This window comes from Poecile atricapillus, chromosome 27, assembly GCF_030490865.1.
Source record: "Poecile atricapillus isolate bPoeAtr1 chromosome 27, bPoeAtr1.hap1, whole genome shotgun sequence".
Classification (NCBI taxonomy): domain Eukaryota; kingdom Metazoa; phylum Chordata; class Aves; order Passeriformes; family Paridae; genus Poecile; species Poecile atricapillus.
Genome location: NC_081275.1, coordinates 2,986,910 through 3,006,689, shown reverse-complemented (window position 1 = coordinate 3,006,689; position 19,780 = coordinate 2,986,910). Strand labels below are relative to the sequence as shown.

At 57.1% G+C, this 19,780-nt stretch overlaps 2 protein-coding genes across 3 annotated transcripts in view; both read left to right on the top strand.

Moving 5' to 3' along the window:
- Nucleotides 1-19,780, top strand: part of ZNF385C (zinc finger protein 385C) — a 59,565-nt gene that overhangs the window by 24,770 nt on the left and 15,015 nt on the right. The gene's annotated exons all lie outside the window — the stretch shown is intronic.
- On the top strand, nucleotides 11,686-17,826 carry C27H17orf113 (chromosome 27 C17orf113 homolog). 2 transcript variants are annotated; one of them, XM_058858244.1, is made up of 3 exons: nucleotides 11,686-12,015; nucleotides 13,972-14,596; nucleotides 15,523-17,826. In XM_058858244.1, exons 2-3 carry the CDS (start codon nucleotides 14,078-14,080, stop codon nucleotides 17,053-17,055), a joined length of 2,052 nt encoding a protein of 683 aa, XP_058714227.1. In that variant the 5' UTR covers nucleotides 11,686-12,015; nucleotides 13,972-14,077; the 3' UTR covers nucleotides 17,056-17,826. The 2 variants fall into 2 exon arrangements, with proteins under 2 accessions (XP_058714227.1, XP_058714228.1); XM_058858245.1 differs by having other exon boundaries at nucleotides 12,779-14,596.

The window sequence follows — 19,780 nt, the reverse complement described above, 5'->3', positions numbered from 1 at the left end:
GGGGAAGAGACTTGTCCGTGTCTCAGAGGTGGAAACACCGCTCATCGCCCCCGGGCCCGCAGCCTCGGGCCCCTCTCCGTGCCCGCTGTGCGCTGCTCGCCCGGGGGCACGGGAGGAGCGAGCGAGGAACCGGGAGAATGGGGAGGGGAGACAGGTCGGGGGGAGCTGGGGGAGGGCAAGCGGAGGGTTGTGGGTAGTGCAGAGCTGTCACTGTGATTTAGGGTCGGCTGCTTAAACTGTTTTATGTTCCCAGACAGTAAGTCGTAAGCAATATAAAATTTTCTCTGAAGAGATGATCTCCCCTCGTCATGCTTCTGCCTCTTTCCCGGAGTGAGCTCTCCTCTCCATAACCCCGTGGTGTCAGTGTGGGTGTGCAGAGGGAGAAAATGGGATTCTGGCTTTTGGAGCCATGTCCACAGCCTGGGATTGGCTCCTGGTGCTGCCAGGAGAGCTGGTGACACTGGGAGCAGAGTGCTGCAGAGCTCTGGGTGAGCTGGCCACGAGGGACTGGTGCTTGTAGCCGTGTGTCCTTCCAGCACAAGGACCATGGCCTCTCCCTGGGCTGCCCCCAGCTCTGCTTCTGGAGCCTGTGAGTTGGATCTGTTGGATCTGTTGGAGTTGTCAGAGCTGTTGGAGTTGCTGGAGCGGTTGGAGCACTGCAGGCACTGCCTGCTCATCTCAAATTCACTTCCCTTCCTTTTTCATGCCCTTGAGTTATCGCTGCTTTTGGACAGCTTGCCCACAACACTGCTCTGGCTCACCTTTGGTATTTTCTACAGCCCCAGATTCATGAGGAATAGTTTCATTTATCTGGCTGTTTCCATGCCAGCTGGAGTGTCTCGGTGTGGTCTGTGCTGTGGCACTGGAGCGTTTGCCTGGATGAGCTCCCTGGGCACCAGCAGCTCCTGAGGGGCCAAAGCTAAGCCAGAACCTGATGGGCAAGACCAGAGACAGCATCACCCCTGGCTAATTAAGCATCCAGAAGATTTTGGGTAGTTGATTTCCATGCCAAACCCCAGCTGACTCCATATGGGCCCTGTGCCACCCCCAGGAAATCTGCACTGGGCTAAGGGGAACCAAAGTGTGAGGGCAAGGTGGAACCCTCTGCCCTGTCTCTTCCAGGGGGGCCCCCCAATTAGATGGAAAATCTTACACTGTCTCTCTGAAACTATTTCCAGGTGTAATTTCTACCCCTTTTCTTGATAATTAAATATTTTTAGGTCAACCAGTTTCTCCACCCTATTCACAGATCTGTCCTGGATGCCTTTGTAATTAGCCATCTCCCTGGGAAAGATGATGAAGCTGGGAGGCACAGGCCATCGCTCTGCTACCAAAACCCTGCCCACCTTGGCTCATCCTTGAGGGTCAGAGCTGGGGGTGTAGGTCCCCTAGGGTGACCAGACCCCTCCACTGACACATAGCTCCCAGGTTTGCTCCTTTCAAATGCATAATAGCAGAAATCTGCAGGAAAGATTCATTTAAAAACTGGGACATAATAATTAAAAAAAAAAAAAAAAAAGGATCTGGGTGGGCACTGTGAACTCAGCAGTTTGGCAAGTCTCTGTTTATCAGGGGGGTCATGGGGGGGCTGCAAGCCACAAATCCCATTCTCTTTGTGTGGGAAGCCCCTCGGGGGAGGAGGATTCAGCCCTTAAAATATGTTACCTTAATCCTGAATAAACTCAGGAGCAGGAAAGGTCAGCGCCTGCCTTCCTGGCCCGGCAGGGATGAACCGCCGGCGGCTGCTTCAGCTGGAGCCTTCTGCTTCTGATGGGGCTCAAGTTACAGAGCAGAAGAAAACCGATACACATCCTCCAGGTGTATCAGTCTTGATCCTATCTGGCGTCTTTCACCCCCAAATTATACCCTAAATCCTTGGTGAACAAAGTCAGCCAGAAAGGCTCTGGAAGGCTCAGCAGACTTGGGCAGGGGAGCAGTTCTGGCTGGGCTTTTATCCCTGTCTCCCTCCTCCTTTATTGATGTGTTCATTGCCCAGTTCTGGTCACTATTTGCCAGGCTGCCTCTGGAGTCTCAGGCTGGGAAGAGCCAGCAAAGAATTTAACACTGCCCTCGGTAGGGTTCAGAGTGATCCGTCTGTTGTGGCTCCTGCAGTCTGTTGTCACAAAGAACGCAGTGAACTGGTGACATTGGTGACATTGGTGCCCCAGCTGAGCCCCCTCCCGTTCTCCCTGCCCTCTCTCATCCTTTAAGCCACAGGCAGGATTTGAGCAGACCTGCCCAAGCAAGCCCGGCTCTACAGCGGCTGCTGGCAAACGCTCCCCCCTCTTAATGCGTGTCTGGGATTTGCCTCTCCCGGGCTGTGTGTGCTGAGCTGCAGGCTGAGGGCTGGGGACCGAGGCCATTTCACAAGAAACCCTCTGGTTCCATCCCCACACTCTTGGGATGCTCAGCCATGAGTGTCCCTCATGTGGATATCAACCTGTGTTGGAAAATGGTGACCACGAGGGGCTGTGGCATCTGACCCATGTTGGCTCTGGGGATTTTTAGTGTCTCCCACAGGATAGTGGACCTGGCTGTCATGGCCCCTGGGCACCCTTCTGAGCCACTCCAGGGTGAATAGTGAGCGGCTTCATCCCACAGCAGAGGTTGCAGGGAGCTGCAGCCACGGGCTTTGCTCCCTGGGATGTGGGGCGGCACCACTGGGAGGGGGATGTGGGTCTGGAACCTGTGGAAGGGTTTGGGATGTGGGTCTGGAACCTGTGGGAGGGTTTGGGATGTGGGTCTGGAACCTGTGGAAGGGTTTGGGATGTGGGTCTGGAGCCTGTGGGAGGGTTTGTGCTGCTGCTCTATGCCAGCTCTGGGGTACATGGACAAATATAGCAAGTTATGCACCGGACAGACCCACACTGCAGAGCTGGGAAATTCCAGCTGGAATGATCCGCTGGGCTGGGCAGGGAGGGCCGGAGGCGTAAATGGCTGGGGCTGTAATCAGCACCTGCAATTAGCCCCTGCTCCAGCTGGCCTCAAAGGCTCGGCCACGAACAGCAGCATCCCACACCTCCGTTCCTCCCTCCCACCCCTCCGTGTCACTCCAGCTCCGGCCCTTTCAGCCGTGGCGATGCCGGCCAGGACCTGCTCTCCTGGCTGGGATAAACGCAGCGTGAGCCACAGCTGGGAGAGGATTTATTGAGGGAATTGCTGGGTAGAACCGAAGGGGCTGGGCAGGTGTGGGGGGCGAGGGAAAACAGAGGATGGAGTGAGGGGTCAGGGCTGTACATCGGTCCAGCTGATCCTTGCCAGAGGGGCTGGAGGTCAGGAGATGCCAGACTTGCTCATGGTTTGTGGTTATCCCTGGGGAGAGGAGAGCAGCCATCATCGTATGGTTGTCAGCCCCCCGTTCCTCCCAGTCTTTGCATTTCCAGCTCCCTCTGCTTGACGCTCCTTGCGGTAACGCCAAACTGCTGATGACATTAAACAAATTAATATCGGGTTTAAATAGCCTGCGGGAGGCCGGGCCAGGCGTGTGGGGCCAGCTGTCAATCCCAGATTAGCGAGTGCCCCGGCTAAACTTACTGCTGCTGTTAACGACCCTGACAGCAACACCCTGCCCGGGGCTCTGCCAGCGCTGCCCCGGTGCCAGCCGAGCCAGGGTGAAGGCTGGGAGAAAGACCCGTGGTGTACCCTGCCCCAGCGGGGCCCTGATGGCTTTAGTTCTTTTCAGTGCACCAAAACTCTGTAATTTACCCCAAAAGTGCCTAGTGTGGCTGTGGCACACGGGAAGGGACTCGAGCATCTCGTGGTTTAATATGTTCATTTTCACTCTGCTTACGGCCCAGTGGTTTCTGCGCAACTCCTTGTATTGTTTGACTTGAGAAAAATATTTAATTCCTTCCTTGTTCTTGTCTCCTGTTCAGGGAGGCAGGGGAGGTGATTGTTTCCCCTTTTCACAAGCAGGTTTTTCATCATTTCCCTGTTTAAAGGGCAGCAATGTAAGCAAGTCATGAGCCTCTCCTCCCGAGAAGAAGCCAAAAATCCGCACAGAGAAGGTGCATGCCATGAGGAGCCCGAGTGCCAGTCTTTGCTGATGAGCTGATGGGGAGGGCAGCAGGCCCTGGGCTCATGAAAACCCCGATCATGGGGGTCTGAGATGAGCACCCCAGCCGGGCCAGGCTGCCCGTGTGCACCCGTGTCACCCCACAGGCTGCTGGCTGGCTCAGACCCTGTGTGCTTCCAGCACTCGGGGCTGGAGCTGAGCCCTGCGGGGACCCACGGCCGCGGTCACCGGGCAGGGACAGGCGGTCACCGGGCAGGGACAGGCGGTCACCGGGCAGGGACAGGCGGTCACCGGGCAGGGACAGGCGGTCACCGGGCAGGGACAGGCGGTCCCCGCTGCCGGGGAGCCCCTCCCGGGGGTTCGGGGTGCGTGGCTGCAGCGGAGCCTCCCTTCCCCGAGCAAACCCTGCGGAGGAGACCCACGGGGGCATTTCGGCTCGTGTCACCCCAAAGCAGGAACCTCAGAGGACTCTCCGAGAGCGCCCCAGAGGTGCAGCGGAGCCGCTGGAGGTTCCCTCCTCTCTCCCCAAGTTTCGGGGCTCGGGCAGCCCCGGCGCGGGGGCGGCTGTGCGGGGAGGGGGAGCTCCGGTCCCCCCGCCCATTTCCACGCTGATACCCGGCACCTCCGGCAGCTTCTCCCCCCGCGCTCCTGCGGGGCCGAGGCGGGGCCGGGCGCGGGGCGAGGGGCGGTGGGAGCGGGGCTGCGCCCGCCCGGCCCTGCCCGCAGCTCTGCCCGGCGAGCGGGAGGCACCGGCAGCGCGGAGGCGACGCAGCCGCATCCAAAATGCTTCTAGGTGGGTGAAACGCAACTTTCCCGCAGCCTCATCTCTCCCCGTTGCCCTCCATCTCTCTCCCCTCCATCGATCCTTCATCCCCCGGCTCGCCGCTGGCGGAGCCGCTGCTCGGGGGTGCAGCGGGACCGGGGCAGCCGCGGAGCTCGGGGGTCGGGGGGGCCGGTGAGGTTGGTGGGGAGGGGGACCGGGGGATCGCCTCGCCGCTGTCCCGGGGCTGCCGCTCCCCGCACGGCCCCGGCTTGAGCACTCCCGTCTTCTGCCGGGTTCCTTCAGCTGGAGGAAAGGGCACTTTTCAGCGTCCGAGCTGTTCTTTATGGACAGGAACACACCGAATTGCTTCTGATTTTGCCCGTAGCTCTGCGCAGAGTGTATGTGTGTGTGGCGGGGGGTTCTCTTCTCCACTTTGCGATTTTGGCCACTAACTTAACTCTAAATAGTGAAACACTGAGGTGGGTTATTTACTGCCGGGAAAGAACCCCGGGAATAAGCGGTACTCAAGGAGTCCGGGCTCAGAGTGAGGGGCTGGGAATGGGCTCAGCATCAAACTCAAGTATTGGTTCACCTATGGGGTTCCCATCCTGTTCCCATCAGGGCTTGGCACCCCAAATTATCCTCATGAGATTTTCTTGTTTCTAAGTAAATCACGTCGTTCCCATTCCTTCTTGCCGTTCTGCCTGAAACCCCCGTTAAAGAGCTGCTCGTGTTATTTGCATCAGCTGAGGCTGTACCCTACACCCACAAAATGGTCCCTCCCCGCCCAGCACATAGGCAGCCTGTTCCCTCGGCTCCCAGCCTGCTAATCCTAATTACTTACGGGATTCAAGCTGAGTTTGACTCACTGCATCTTATTGATTTTTCCCAGGGCTGCAGAAAGAGGAGGGAAAAGGTTGTGTGCTGACGGGGCTGGATTTTGCCCTTGCTCTTTGTCTGGGTGTCAGCTCCAACTTGTGTTTTTGCTGCACCTGTGATGCAAATGTTCAATGTTTTCTGTGTGATATGAGGCTGGGGGAGAGCGGCTGGCAGTGTCCTTGCGAGGGTGACCGGCGAGGGTGGCCAGTGGTGGAGCTCCGCGGCCAGGCTTGGCCGGAGCAGACTCGAGGAGCGGAGCAGCGGCAGCAAACAAAACGTGACGCTGTTCTTGGAGCCGTTTCGTGTGGATTCGGGGCTGGTAATTTTAGTGGTTTTATCAGCGTTAACTTTGCGGCAGGTGCTGGGGAGGGAGCGTGGCTGCCGGCAGCGATGGGGCTGGCAGGTCCCTGTGGGCAGTGGTGCCGCTCCTCTCGGTGACTGTGCTCTGCACATCCCTGTAGGCGTCTGTGGGCTGCCATGCACTCGCTTTCCTCTGCTAACGTGTGCCTGCCGTGTGCTTGTGGGTGCCCCAGGGCAGCCAGGCCAGGAACACAGATGTTGGTAGCCTGCCACATCAGTCAGGTGCCCATTTTGGGGTGCTCGTCTCCCATGGATCAAGCCGGCCCCAGCTGTCTCCTTTGGACCAATTTAATTTTTCTAATAGTTTGAAGCACGATCTTTTCTCTGAAATGTCTTTCCCTGTCTCTCTGGAATGTGTAATACTACTCGGGATGTTTATCTGGAATACTCGTCAGGCAAAGCAGGCTTAAGAGACAAACAAAAATCCAACCCCAGAGCTTGCTTTTCACTCTGTGGCCTCAGATATGGAGGAAACATTGAAGAGCCACTAAAGCTTCAATTCTGACCCCACAGTGTCTTGGGCTCACTGATGATCTCCACGCCATGACCATGTTGCTCCAAGTGGAAGGACGTGGTGGTTGCACAGTGCTTTCCTGGTGATTCCAGCCCTCTTGGGCACTGTGGGGGTGGCAGTGTGGGGAGTCTGGCCCCACTGAGCTGCTGGGTTTGCCTTTGGGGCTCCTTTGGTGGATGGTGGAACCGACAGAGCTTTCCCCATGGCTGTTTTGGGTGGATTTCCCTGTAAATGCAGCAGTTGTTTTTATTACTGGGGCTTGCTCCAAGCAATGTCCTGGGGGACACATCTGACCCCTGGTTTCAACCCTGACCAACACTGGGGTGGGGCATAGGGTGCTCTGACCTCCTCCAACAGCTTCAGCCTCCCCTTCAAGAGTATTTTTAGACCAAGCTGTCATCTAATCTTGACCTCCAGGATGATGTGGGCTAGAAAATATCACTGTGTCTCCAGCATCAAGCCAACGATATAATTCACAAATCTCTTTAGTCCATTTTTAATTATGCCTCACCTTACTGCAGTAATGAACTGCTAACAAGTATTTTGAGCAAATGTGAACTTTTTTTGAAGTTTCTCAGTGCCGATGCTCCTGGCAGGTGCTGGCGGCACTGAGGCTTTGATGCTTTGTTTCAGCACCCACCTGATGTCCCTGAGCCTGTAATGACTGCAGGGGCTGGGGATTCAGCAGATTGCTTTTTTTTGCCTTTCCTGAGCGGGATGTTGGAAGGAGTGGGCTGGCTGCTCCCACTCTCCTCCAGAGTGATTATATTAGCACGGCCTGGGTAGGAGTGGCGGAAATTACAATGAAATACTAGAGGTAGGAAATAAAAATCTAATTAAAAAAATAACAACAGATGTGTGTCATCCTCTAACCCCTAGGCATGACCACCCTGGCTGTGGGGCAGCCGTGGCTACAGGGGGGTTGTGTGCTTCAGCTTTTGGGGAGCAGTGCTCGGGGAATAATGCTGGGAGCAGGATGGGAGGTGAAGGGCTTTGGTCTAAAACTTGTGAGGGGAAATGCATGGGTGGATTGGGGTTTGAAAGCCCTCTTGCTCCCCCAGAACTTGTCCTCCTGAAGTCAGAGCTGGTGGGTAACCTTGGGGTGATTTCCCTTTTCCCCCTACCCAAGCAAAGCTGGGACTGGCTGAAGCCCACATGGTTTCACTGCTTAGGGGGGGTTTGGGGACAGCTGTGACACTGTCACATGCAGTGGTTTATGCGTCACTGTGGTGGTCTGTGTGCTCTGGCACGTCTGGGATGGCACTGCTGAGAGGGGATGGCCACTGGCTGGAGCCTGGCTCTGCCACTGACCTACCAAGTGGCCCTGGCTGTGTCACTTATCCTCTCTGAACCTGTCTTTTCATGGGTCTTCTTGGCTCTCTGGGGGCTTGGTGCCAGCCCAGCCCCAGCTCTGTGAGGGAGGCACCTGCCTTCAGGTGCTTCAATAATAGAAATCATTAATTTTCACTGCTAATGCAAGAAACGCTGCACTATGAAAAATGTGCGTTGGCTTGGAGGCAATTCAAAAGGCTGGTGGAGACGGGAGCCCCTAATTTGTTCCAAATTGGTTATTTCACTGGAATGGTGAGAAAGCATCAATCTGAGGAGCTTTTCTCCCTTTTCATTTCTGTCAGCCATTCCTCAGCTGTAATGAATTGGACTTGGCTGCAATTTTTACAATTTAAACAGTGTCCAGAATAAAGGCTGAACTGATCTGGGGCTCTGGTGCACTCCTGAGCTCTCCAGCTCTCAGGAGGAGCTTGGCCTCTCCCCCACCACCCAGGGAGGGGTGGGCAGTGCAGTGGGCAGTGCAGCCCAGATCAGGGCTCAGTGCTTGCCACCTCCCTTCTGCTGCCTCCAGTCAGGATGAGCCCACATCCCTCCCGAGCCCCTCGGGACCTGGGACAGAGGTCTTGGCTGGGCTGTGCCAGCCTGGCAACACTGCTGGCCGTGACACAGGGGACACTGAGCTGACTGGGATCTCTGCTGGGGGAGGCATCCCTAAATGATGGTTTTTCAGATCATTACCTGCAGATGGGGAGCATTGGGAATTAAAATCCAGAGGGAGCTGGGCTCAATGCTTATGGACAAGGGAGGAAAAGATGCTCTGTAGAGCAAGGCTGATATCCAGTTTTACTCCTCAGCAGCTGTTTTTGGTATCAGTGCTGAGGGGTGAAGTTCCCTGTAGCTCCTGGGAAGCAAGATGCAGCCAAGCTGCCTCCCAAGGACCAGGTGCATGGACTGGAGGAAGCCCAGGGAGCGAGATCACCCTGTCCCTGCTTCTGCTCCTTGACAAAAGGGCTTTGCCCTTCTCAGCTGCTGCTCAGAGGAGCCTCAGCCTGGAGCTGGGGTCGCCAGCGGGGAGAGATGAGCATGCTCCCCCCGCCTCCCCAGCCCAGCTCAGTAATCCTGTTGTGGCCATGTCCAGAGTTTGCAGGAATGTCATCTGAGTTTATTTCAAGGCTTGCTCCCTGCCAGCTGCAGTCACGCAGCTGAAGGTTGTGACAAGGCTGTGCAGGGGAACGAGGCACGAGGCTGCATCCTGCAAGCAGGCGGTGGCTGTGGGGTTGTCAGCAAGTGCGGGGCTTCTTCTCCAGTAGCCCTCCCCATGGTTCCCTGTGTATGTCCCACTGCCCACACAAACCCCTCCACAAGGACCTGAGTGTGCTGGAGCCAGAGTCTTTGTGCCCACAGTGGTGCTGGAAGGGCACCCCCAGCAGAGGAGGAGCAGCACCCTGAGTTGTGCAGGAGAGCTGGGACACAGCTGGGAAATACTGGGGTCCCCCAGTGTGCGTCCCATCCCCTTCTCCTCCCCATGTCCCTTCCAGCATCTGCACATCCTGCATGTCCCTGTCAGGTCCTCCCGTCCAGGCACCAGCCCGGGGGCTGCAGGAATATTTTTAATTTGGCTGAGCTGACACGGTGCCGGGTGCTCTCTCCCACATGAGACAGCGGCTCCTTGAAGCCTTCCCTCTCCACCACACACGGCAGAGATTGAACTGAGCTGTCACCACCTTCGGCTGCGAGGGATGCAGCCGGGCAGCTCCCATGAGTCCTCCCTCCCCTGCGTGCTCCCAGTTCATTTCGGGGGCTGTCACAGCTGGGGGTTTGGGTGCAGAGGGTGAGCAGGGACCTGCAGGGTGCTGGCTCTTTCCTACCCCACGCCCAGTGATGGCCAGGGGTGAGAGGGCTGGTGGAGCCAGGCCCAGGAAGGTGGGTGGGCAGGAGAACTGGGGGCTGCTCGGGGATGGGGCTCTCTGGGGTCAGCAGCTTTGGGAACACTAGCACCTCCGCTTCCCTGAGGGAAGAGCGTGCGTCATTTCCCAGAGCCTGACTGGCTTAGAGCAGGGATGGAAACAAAATCTCATAAATATCTTTGGACTCGGGGATTTAAAAAAATTTGGGGTAATATGGCTGGGTTTGGTGTCTTCTGTTCAGCTTCTTATAGATGCAGTAAGAAACCCTTGGGGAACCCATGCATGGATGTGGGGCTGGAGTGCTGGAAGGGGTGCCAGGGATCGGCCTGGAGCATCCCAGTGGGATCTGTGTGCCTGGGGTCCGCTCTGGCTGCTGGAGCTGTGGGATGCCAGTGGAAACTGGGACTCGGATGGAAACTGTGGCTCACGGCTGCCGCCGCCCTCGTGCCGCGGGGATGATGGATGTGCTGGTGTGCCGGGGCACCTGCCCACCCAACTCCTCAGGCACGGCAGCGGGGAAAAATAGCAACAATTGGCTCGAGCCAAGGCGGCTGCTGCTGCTGCATGGAGGGAAACAGGAGTATCTCCACTCCGGTTCCTTTAGGAAGGACGTCTGACATCCGGCAGCTCTGTGAGGGCAGGCTGCTCGGCAGGGTCAGGGACAATCCAGCGTACGCTGCCCAAAATTCGAGTTAAAGTTTGAGGCTTCCAGCAGGAATGGGTTTGCAGGGGAGACAGGGTCAGTGGTTTCAGCCTTGCACGGAGGAGGCAGAGCAGGGATGTTCTCTGGTCCCGTGGATCCCAGCACAGGGGCTCCGTGGAGGGGTCCCCATGGGAAGTGGAGTTGGTTCCAGCCACTGCTAATTTGGGGTTGCTGCCTCTGCTGACCTGCTCTGGGTGCTGGGAACCAGGGAATGGGACCAGGGGATGCAGCAGGCTCCTACCTAAAAACTCATTAAAAATACCCAATCCTTTTTTTCTCTCGGCATTAGCACAAGAATAAAATCGGGCGTGTTTTCACCCCAGGAGCCGGCTCTGGTTTCACCACCTCCTGTTCTCATTAACCCTGGGCTAAGGTGGCTCGGCAAGAATGTCTCCAGAGCAGGAAGAGCCTCTTGCCCCGGGATATGTGGAGGAGCCTAAAGAGAGGAATTAACCGGGGGCTGCCAGACCCTCCTGGTGCAGAGCCAGGTACAATGCAGCTCCTAATCCAGGCAAATTCCGGTGGGGCACATCCCTGCTCATGGCCCAACTCCACACCGGGGGAAGGGCGAATCTGGGTGGGAGCATCCTTCGGCTCCCAGGCACAGGATACGTGCTGGGAAACAAGAGCCAGGTTCCCATCAGGGGTCCCGCGGGACACTGGTGCCCCTTGGGATTTCAGTGTTCTCAGAAGCCTCGTTTGGGGAAAGCAAATGTGGCACAAAATCCTCTGTCTGGAAGTAGTGGAGCGGCTCTAAATTTCACCTGCGTTTATGGCTAAGAGAAAGTTTTTTTATGATGTTGGGGACCCCTGTGCTCGTTAGGCAGCCCTGGGTCAAGGGGCTGTGTTTCAGCTATGGCCCAGGAGCGCAGGGAAGCAGGGAACACCTTGTGGCCTTCCCTAAAGGGCTTGGACTTGGATCCTGCTGAAGCTCCGTATCCAGGGCTGGGGGCTGCTCGCAGAACACTCCCGAAAGCCAGAGCCACCGCTCCTGGCTGGCTGCAAACGCTCCTGCAGCTCACCGTGCTGCATGTGCCCAGCTCTCAGCCAAAACACCGCGGCCCCGGCCACCTGCGGCCCACCGCTCCTCACACCTCGGGGGCTCCCGGCGGCCGAGCGGGCTCCGTGCGCTCCCCCTGCCCAGGGGCCGGAGCCCACGGCTCGGCCACCACATCCAGCGTCCCCTCGGCCCGGCCACGGCCTCGCGGCCTTCCCCACCGCGGCCACCGCTAGTGGCCACTGCCGCCGTGGGCTGGCGGCGGCATCCGTGAGGCAGCCGTGAGGCAGCAAGATGGCTGCTCCCGTGCTCCGGTGAGCGCGGGCGGCCGCCGCAGGCTTTGTTCCCTCAGCCGGCCCCGCGGGGGCTGCGGGGTGCTGCCGCCTCACAAACACCCCGCTGCTTTTTTTTTTTTTTTTTTTTTTTTTTTGGTTTATTTTCGGCTTTGCGTTGCTTGGCTGGGTTTGTTTTTATTTTTATTTTTAATTAGATGATTTTTTTTTTATTATTATTATTTCCTATTTAAAATCTGGGAAGTTTGCGAGCCCCCCCACACACACCCCAAAGCTTATGGCAGCCTTTCCATGGTACGTATGTAGGGGCGGGTGAGCGGGGTGGGCACGCTGGGCTGGGCGCTGGGGCTGCTCCGCTCACCCTCTCGGCCACGGCGAGCCGGCAGCCGGGGCTGATGCTCCAGGGGACGAGGCTCAGGGCAGCGCTTTGTCCTCTCACGAGTAAATCCTCATCCTGCCCAAACTTCCCGGCGGGGGGAGCAGCAGGCTGGTGCGGGCACCGGAGCGTGACCCCCATCCCGAGCCGCTGCCGAGTCCCCCGCGATGCGCAGCGCTGCTCTTGCCCGTGGGCAGCAGCAGAGAGGGGCGCGGGGCTGGTGCCGGAGCAGCACGGATGGAAGGGGTGCCGAGGGAAGGAAGGGGTGCCGTGGGAAGGAAGGGGTGCCGTGGGAAGGAAGGGGTGCCGTGGGAAGGAAGGGGTGCCGTGGGAAGGAAGGGGTGCCATAGGAAGGAAGGGGTGCCGTGGGAAGGAAGGGGTGCCGTGGGAAGGAAGGGGTGCCGAGGGAAGGGGTGCCGAGGGAAGGAAGGGGTGCCATAGGAAGGAAGGGGTGCCGTGGGAAGGGAAGGGGTGCCGTGGGAAGGGAAGGGGTGCCGAGGGAAGGGAAGGGGTGCCATGGGAAGGAAGGGGTGCCATGGGAAGGAAGGGGTGCCGTGGGAAGGAAGGGGTGCCATGGGAAGGGGTGCCACGGCGTTCTGCTCCATCCCAATCCCCGCCACGGCCTCGCGCATCCCACGCACTAATTGCTGCTCTTTTTTTGTTTTTGTTTTTCTTTCCAAGGCAGTGGCTTCTGCTGGAGCAAGTGCTGGAGGGAGGGGGCTGTGGGGATGGCTTGGGAGCGAATGGGGTCAGTGACAGGGAAAGAGCACAGGAATCCTCCCACTGGGGCCATTGCAGGCAGGAGCTCGGTGCCCGCCTGGCGCAGGGATGGATGATGGGGTCACTGTGCCACGGGCTATGGTGCCGGTCACTCCAGGGCCACCCACCAGCGTTGCCCATGGCACTCAGGGTGGGTCTGGTTTGGGGGCTTGTTCTTCAGAAAAACCCCAAGTTTCTCATCTGTGTCTCAGCAAGTCGTGTGGACTGATGGTATTCCCCAGTTTCCCTGCTGTGGAGTGTCCATGTTCTTTCTTTTTTCCCCTGCATTTTGGTTCTCCCCTTTCCCCACACAGCGCTGGGTTCTTCCTCCTCCTCTTACCAACACCTTTATCAAGGCTCAGTTTGGATTTTCAGCCCAGTTCATGGAGAAATGTGAGGATCAGACTGAGCGGGCCTGAAGTGTAGGGAGAAGGTCAAGTGAATGCTGAAACGCTTCAGGTCCAGGTTTGGTTACAGGGTTAAGTGCTTTGCAGCCTCTAGCTCAGTAGAAATTTGGGAGCCTGGCCTGGAGCTGATGCAGTGTGTCACCCCCTGCGAGGGGGCTGCCACTGAATGTGCAGAGCATGGCTCTGCTGCCATGGGACCTGCCATGGCTTCGGCAATTCCCTGGAGGAGAGACAAGCCAGGCAGGACTGAGAGCACACGTGTGCACACAAGCATGTGTGTCTGAGCTAGCTCCCAGTCACCCTTGTTCAGCTCCAGGGCCCTGGCACTCACTGCCAGCAGCGGGTGCTGCTCCTCTGGGGCTGAACGCTCTTTTTTAGGTGTTTCAGCCAGCGCTGAGCCTTCCTTACCTTCCCAGTGCCAGCACAGTGGGGAAGGCAGCCCCAGGGGAAGCGTGTGGGTGTTCCTGGGGCAATGGGACTGTGTTTGTGCCCCAGTCCCACCAGTGACACCGAGAGCTGCTGGTGATGCTGATGAGGTTCTTGATGGGATCCCCCTGTGTGGTGCTGGGGCTGCACAGCCTGACCTGCCCTCAGCACCGCCGTCACTGCTGCTGTCACCGTGCCACTGTCGCTGTGCCACCACAGCTGAGCCCTGGCTGAGGTTTGCAGGGCCCTAATCCCTTTCCCTTGTGTCTCTTTCATCTCCAGTCGGACCAGGAGAGTGGTAATAGACCTTCTTACTAAATTAAATGTGCAGGCTGCTCCTCAAGGCACGGTGCGGTTCAACCGTAGTTGATTTCCCAGCCACAGCAATATGGTGCCTCCAGGGAAAAAGCCAGCTGGGGAAACTTCCAATTCCAATAAAAAGTGTAAACGCTATTTCAATGAGCACTGGAAGGAAGAATTTACCTGGCTGGAGTTTGACTATGAGAGGAAGCTCATGTTTTGCATAGAGTGTCGGCAGGCACTGGTGAAGAACAAGCACGGTAAAGCGGAAAACGCTTTTACCGTGGGCACGGACAACTTCCAGCGGCACGCGCTGCTGCGGCACGTCACCTCCGGCGCGCACCGCCAGGCACTGGCGGTGAACCGCGAGCAGCTGGCCTTCGAGACCCGTGTCCACGGCCACCCCGAGCTGCGCTCGGTCATCAAGGTGGAGGTGAACCCCGCCAAGGTGGCCGTCCTCACCACCGTCTACTGGATGGCCAAGGAGGAGATCCCAGATGAGAAGTGCTCCTCCCTGCTCAACTTCCAGAAGTTCAACCTGTGCCAGGCGCTGCTGGCCTCGGAGCACAGCGAGTATTACCACCCCGGCAGCGTCAGGGAGATGCAGGTGTGTATGTGGGGCTGGGGGTCTGCACCTGGTGGAGTGGGGACGGAGCCAGGTCCCTGAGCTGGCCAGGCTGCTTTGCAGAATGAAAGCTTGGGAGTTCAATTAACACACAAGCACTGTGGGTTTTGCCTCTTTTGCCCTAAACTGAGTGATCAGAAAGATCAAGTAGCCGGAGAGTTTAAAAAGGATTTTCTGAATTTTACAAACGCTTCATGCCTGCTAGAATCAAATTAAATTTTTAGTGAGTCTTGGCCGTTTGCCAGGCTTTTCAGCTCTCTGCAGAGCCTTATTTTACTGCAGATAGACTAAACCCACTAATTAGGTTTCCCAGCCTGTGGTGATCCTTGCAGCACTCACACAGAGGAAGTTTTCCCTCCAAGCTGGGGACTTGGCTTGAAATGGGGGGAGTGTGAGTAAATGAGTAAATACAAAAAAAATGTTGCAGTTTTGCTGCTTCTCCTGCCCCTGCTGGGCCAGTGAAGTGGAACTGCTGGAGTTGAGTGGGGCAGGTTGGTTCTTGGTGTCCTGCCTCACTGCCAGTGTAGGAGGGGGCTTGGGAATGGGGTGTTGGGGGGCTGAGGGGTCAGCGCTACTGCTGGTGCTGTGTCCTGCTGCATCTGTAGGGCTCTGACCCCGAGCTCAGGACAGGAACCCCCAAGCTCTCTGCAGCTTCTCATGGTGCTTGAGCTGGCAAACAGGAACAGGAGGAGAAAGCTTATTAGGGAGAAGGAAAGTGATTTCCAGCCTCCGTGCGTGCAACAAGTGTAAGGGCTTTTCCCTGGCTTGGGGCTCCTGCACTGCGGGAGCTTGTGGGTGGGAGCCCACCCGCTCACTCTGTGCCAAGTGCTGCGCATCTCCCACTGCCTCTGAATCTCATTTGTGTTTCTCTCTCCCTCCCTGCACCCCACCCCCTTCAACTGGCCCAGGCAGCCATTGCCAAAGTCCTCCACAACGAGGACAGGCACAGGATCAAAGCCTCGCCGTTCATTGGGCTGGTGGTGGACGAGACGGTGGATGTCCTGGAGCACCGCAGCCTCGCCGTGTTCACCACCACTGTCTCCCCCTGCAACGGGCAGACCTCCACCACCTTCCTGGGCAGCTTCGAGCTGCCCACCGGGGAGGCCTCCACTGTGGCAGGCAAGGTGGGTGAGGTGATGCGCTCCTTCGGCATCCCCACCATGAAGCTCACCTGGCTCAGCGCCGACAGTGCCTCACTGGTGGCCGAGCGGCTGAGCGGGGTGGGAACGGCGCTGACCTCACTCTGCCCGCTCCTCACTGAGGTGCACTGCCTGTCCCACGGCACCTCCCTGCTGCTGGCCGAGAGCATCAGCGCCATCGAGTACCTCCAGAAGTATGAGACCACCGTGGATGCTGTGTATAGGCTCTACTCCAGGTTCCAGGGGGAGGGCAATAGCCTGCAGGAGCTGCGGAGAGTCCTGGACCTCTGTGAGATAGACCTCGGGAGCCCCAAAGCCATCCACTGGACTTCTATCTTTCCAGCTGTAGAGGCCATTGACTCCTCGTGGCCCACACTGGTGCTGCTGCTGGAGAGCGAGGCAGAGCGCTCGCCCGTGGCCCGTGGCCTCTGCGAAGAGCTCAAGAAGTTCCAGTTTGTGGCCTTCACCAAGATCCTTCTGGATGTCCTCCCCATCTTCCAGAAGCTCAGTCGCTTCTTCCAGATCGAGGACTTTGACCTCTCCATCTTGAAGCCCATAGTCTCAGCCACAGCCACCACGCTGCAGGCCCAGCAGAGCGCCAGCGGCCAGAACCTCCGCGAGTTCCTCAGCGAGATGAACAAGCACCCACAGGACGGCCAGGAGGGCGAGAGCCGCCTCTACTACAAGGGTGTTGAGCTGGCCAACTGCTCCCAAGTGCACCTGAAACACTTTGAGCACCTGAAGGAGAGCTACCTGGAGAGGGTGCGGGGAAACCTGCTGGACAGGTTCCCCAGCAGCGTCCTGGAGGCCATCAGTTCCTTCTCTGCCATCTTCAACCCCAAGTGCTACCCCCAGTCTCTGGAGGACATTGGCAGCTATGGGGTGAGCGAGCTGAATTTCCTGCTGCAGGTGTACTCACGGGTGGTGGTGAGCGAGAGGGCCCTGAGCGACTTTCCCCTCTTCAAGCGCATCGTCTTCAGCCTCAGCCAGCTCTCCTTCAAGGATCTCTGTGTCAAGCTGGTCTACAGCAGCTCTGAGATGCATGAACTCTTCCCAGACTTCGCTGTCCTGGCAGCTATTGCCCTGGCCTTGCCGCTGGGCTCGGTCCTTGCTGAGAAGATCAGCCGTGGCCGGGAGCTGCTGAAGCGCGGCCGGTCGCGCCATGCCAAGGACGAGGGGCTCTCTGACCTCATGAAGATCGCCATCGACGGGCCAGCCATCAGCGAGTTTAACTTTGCATTGGCTATCGAGTACTATGAGAGCATGAGGGAGTCTGGCTTCCTCATGGCACAGGTGAAGTGAGCGTGGCTGGTGAGGGCCGAGCCCTTGGGCAGGAGCCGGGGCCTGCGGGCAGCCCCCAGCGCCAGCTCAGCGCCGCCTTTCACCATCACTGGTCACTGCTGGGGCCGGGCAGCCGCAGTGGATGGTCACCTGCTCTGTGCTGGGAAAACAGGATCCTTTGCAAAGCCATGCTGGTCCCATGACCACCCCTCCCTCATGCCCCAAACCTCTGTTTGAATCGCCCAGAATTCAGAATCCTGGGGCCACCTGAGATCCCAAGCTGCGATGAGTTTGTTCCAAGGGTTTGTCATTATTTTGTTTTAGGGAGATGAAGGCAAAGCTCTTGAGCTCAAATGTCACGTTGCCTTTGCACAAAGATACCCAGCAGCTTTTGCTTAATGCTCTGCAAAAATGTGGGATTTCTGTTATTCTGGAGCCTGGAGAGTGAATGCAGAAAAGGCAGCGCATCCTCCGAGCTCTGCGCCGACCCCAACATGCCTGGCGGTGTCGTGTTGGTGTTCCTTGCGCACAGCACAGGGTATTTTTAGCAGTGGCATCAAGTCATGATCATTTCAAGAGCAAGAGATTTAGAGAATGATATTGTAATGGCTGAGGAAATAGTAACTATAAATGCACCATTGTGTACATATGTGTATGTGTATATATATATATAAATATATAAATATATATATTAAAGAGGTCTATCTTAATTTTCCTAAACTTTAAAGATATCTAAAAGGATTTTTTTTTTATTTCTTTTTTTTTTTTTTTGCAATGACAGAATAAATTATGAGCAGGGGTCTGAAAACAATCAATAGCTAACTCTTGTTCTTTGCAAAACGTTCTCACATCCCAGAATTCCCTTTGGTCCCTGAGCTCTTGGCAACCTGCAGTCCAGGAGAAAGTCCTTCAACACCTGCTTTCAGGACTGACTGGAGGTGTTCAGCTCATATTTCTGCTCTGAAGTGTTTCTCTGTCCCGAGGTGAGGGGAGCTGTTGGTGCCCACCCCAGCCAGGAGCTCGGGCCCCTCTGCCCACGGGGCTGGCGGTGCCAGCGCAGTGGCTGAGCACGGCTGGGGTGCTGCTGGTGTGTTCCAGCGTGATGGGGTTTGGCTGGTTTTGATTTGGGGGGCTGTTTCCTTCAGTTCAGATGGATTCTAATCAGCAATAAACCCAGTGCAGCAGCATGAAGCATTACCTCAGTTGGATCCTGAGCACCAGGTCCTTGGTGGGGCTGCCAAAAGCTGGAAATGGGAGGATGTAGCAGATCTGCTGCTCCTCAGTCCAGGTCTGGTTGCTCTGGGAGTCCAATGCAGTGCAATCTGTTTGTTCCTAGTCCAGATCCCAGAGGTGTTGGGGCTGCACTGCTGCTGCCATCATGATCCAGTGCTGTGACTGGGTATTGCTCCTGTTCTCTGCCCAACAGCTTTTGGCAGTGGGGAGCCTCCTGGAAACATGCTTGGCCAGAAACAAAAGCTTTAAAGCCCTGGCTAGGGATTTAGAGACACCATCAAAATTTGCTGAGAACATCTCCCAAGCAGGAGGGATCCTCGGTGTGAATAAACAGCTCTGTCTCCATCTGGCCTGGGCAGACTCCGCGCCAGATGCTCTCTGAGGCAGCGGCGTCTGCGGAGATGGGTCCTTGGCACACTCCTGTTGGTATGAGAACCTTCAGAGGCAGCTCTGGGAGCTCCACACAGGTGGGTGTCAGAGCACAACAGTTGCTCTGCTCTGCCTCACAGGGACCAGGAGAAAAACCTGCTGCAGGTGTGTGTTCCATGGCTGTGTAGAGTGAAGGGGTGGGGGACAGGCTTGGGAGGACAGCCAGATACAGTTTGGGTGAGTTTGGTCAGATGTAGGGCTGAAAATTCCTTTAAATTCCAAGGGATCCTACAAGAGTCACTTGTCTGTGGGACAGGAACTGAGCTGAGCTCCAGGCAGAGAATGTGCAGGTTCCGATGGCTCTGGCTGAGCCCCAAGCAGGGGACGTGCAGCACCACCTCGGGGACATCGTGGCTGTGACATCTCTTGCTCAGGTCTGGACCATACCTGTGCAGCTGGGGAGGGCAGAGACAACCCCCCCAAACTGCAGCAGGTGCTCATGCCAGGAACACGTGGTTCTTTCCAGCCCCTTGGAACTCTCTGCAGAGCCTGGAGCACGTCCTGTCCCAGGGGGACCCGCAGTGCCAGAGCAGCAGCATTTGCTGTGGAGGTGGGGGCTCCTCTGCCAAAACGGGGGGAGACAGAGCAGGGGCCATGAGAAAAAGCTGCACCACTGGGGGGCTGTTCACCAGCACAGCCCCACCTGCTGCTGGGTCACCTTGCATAAGGTCGTGTCATTCTATACAGACCTGGGACCCTGCCACTCTCCCAAAAGCAAATCCCCTTAATTGGGTGTCTAATTAATACCTAAAAATACTGCCTTCAGCTGCTGCTGGAATCTGCCCTGCAGCAAAGGTAAGGCAGGACTCACAATGGCATGGTCCTGTAACCTTGGGAAGGTGCCCCAAGAGCATCCTGTGGGTGCCCAGCAGGGTGTTGTGGCATGCTGGGGAGCTTCACTGGGGTGGCCTCAGCCCTATTCCTGCTCCTGGGGGTCTTGTCTGCTTCAGGGACAAAGCCAAGTGAGAAAACACCTGCCCATCTGCAGGGTCTCACAGGGGTTTCTGAGCTCTCTCAAGCTGCCTGATTTACCCCAGTCCAGAAATGTGTTTAATCCACAGATTTGAGCTCAAGGGTGTGCCAA